At 42.5% G+C, this 1,379-nt stretch overlaps 1 protein-coding gene across 1 annotated transcript in view; it reads right to left on the bottom strand.

Moving 5' to 3' along the window:
• Positions 1-5: 5 nt before the first annotated feature.
• LOC107577714 (uncharacterized) overlaps positions 6-1,379 on the bottom strand; it is a gene marked incomplete at its 3' end in the record, with an annotated part of 8,768 nt that continues 7,394 nt past the window's right edge. Inside the window, exon 3 of the mRNA XM_016263759.1 lies at positions 6-1,025. Within this exon, the coding sequence (XP_016119245.1) occupies positions 6-1,025 (1,020 nt within the window). The remainder of the gene's footprint in view (positions 1,026-1,379) is intronic.

Here is a 1,379-nt window from a genome sequence, read left to right as displayed (position 1 = left end):
GAGCTGATGACAGGTAAAGCACTGTCAGGAGAACTTGCGTTGGATTCTGCATTACTAGCTTCTGAGAGTTCCAAGGTCTTCTCCAAGAGCCTGCGTCTGGACGTTTTCTTTCTACGCAAGCCTGGACTCTCAACAGAGGCTTCTGGTTTGCCTTTGGTCACTGTGGTAGAATTCACAGGAAACTTCTTGGGACCATCAGGAACAAGGGTGTCATCCACTTTACTCAACTTGGTCACTGTGGCTGTGCTAAAAGGTAATGCCTTGAGCCTAAACGCATCATGATTTGATTCAACGCCTATGACTTTGTTGGGTTTCACACAGAAAGTCAACCTTGGGTGAGCGACTTCAACTGGTGGTGAAATGACTGCGGTCACTTTAAATGATATTTCTGGATCAGGTTTTTCAGACACAAGAGAAACAGAAAAATCAAAGCTTGAGCAAGCATTAGGCAGACTCACTGCATGCGACAGATCTGATCCTATAACATCCAGAGCGCCTTTTACAGACAAAGGCGGTTTCTCTGGCTCTCGACTTTGATCTTGTGCAAATTGTCCAATCATGGGAAGTGGACTCTGAAAGCACAAAGGATTTCCAAACCTCTCTGGGGTGCTGGCAGGAGAGAGTGTTTTATTCAAAACCCTTGTGATTTCTTCGCACTCTGCTTTACGAGAAAAAGTCATATCCTTGTTACCAGGTGCATCCAAAAATCTCTCTGCTGGTACTAAGACGACCACTGGTGAGTTCTTTTGCAAATGCACATCATCAAACTTTTCCGTCACAAAAACAGGCTTTGACATCTCAGGAGTGGAGGATGGTGCATTTGTCCTAATAGCATTGGACCCATAGGCAGACCGTTCCTGGTTTAATGGCAACAACGGGTTGGATGTTCTATCTTTTCTGCACTGCGACTGGCGTGAGACATGAAATGTCTTATTTGCAGCCTTTATCGGCATTGAAGACACTTTCTTCTCTTTTGAGGGTGCCGGGACACTCTTCTTGGATTTAATTGAATCCCATAAGGTTTTCTGAAAATCAAGAATTTGTAAGCACTCAACATTACACTAAAACACATAGGGTAAGCATACCTATTAAGCTCACGTACCCATTAAGCACACTACCATTTCTGAGCTCAGATTATAAAAAAAAAAAAAAAAAAAGTGTTATCGTACTTGATGTCTTAACCAATTGATGTGTTTGTTACTACATACCTCCTGTAATTTCAAAGTCAATAAGACCATTGCACGCTGAGATATGTGTATGTGTTCACACTGTCTGGCGGCCATTTTGAAAGCTGTCTGAAAACTTTCACCAGAAGAGTAGCTCCTTAAAGGCACAATATGTAATTTTTGCTGCTAGAGGGTGCGTATTCAAAATAAACA

Source organism: Sinocyclocheilus grahami, unplaced genomic scaffold, assembly GCF_001515645.1.
Source record: "Sinocyclocheilus grahami isolate Dianchi unplaced genomic scaffold, SAMN03320097.WGS_v1.1 scaffold6975.1, whole genome shotgun sequence".
NCBI classification, from domain to species: domain Eukaryota; kingdom Metazoa; phylum Chordata; class Actinopteri; order Cypriniformes; family Cyprinidae; genus Sinocyclocheilus; species Sinocyclocheilus grahami.
Note: the sequence above shows the minus strand (reverse complement) of the source record. Positions and strands in the feature narration are given on the sequence as shown.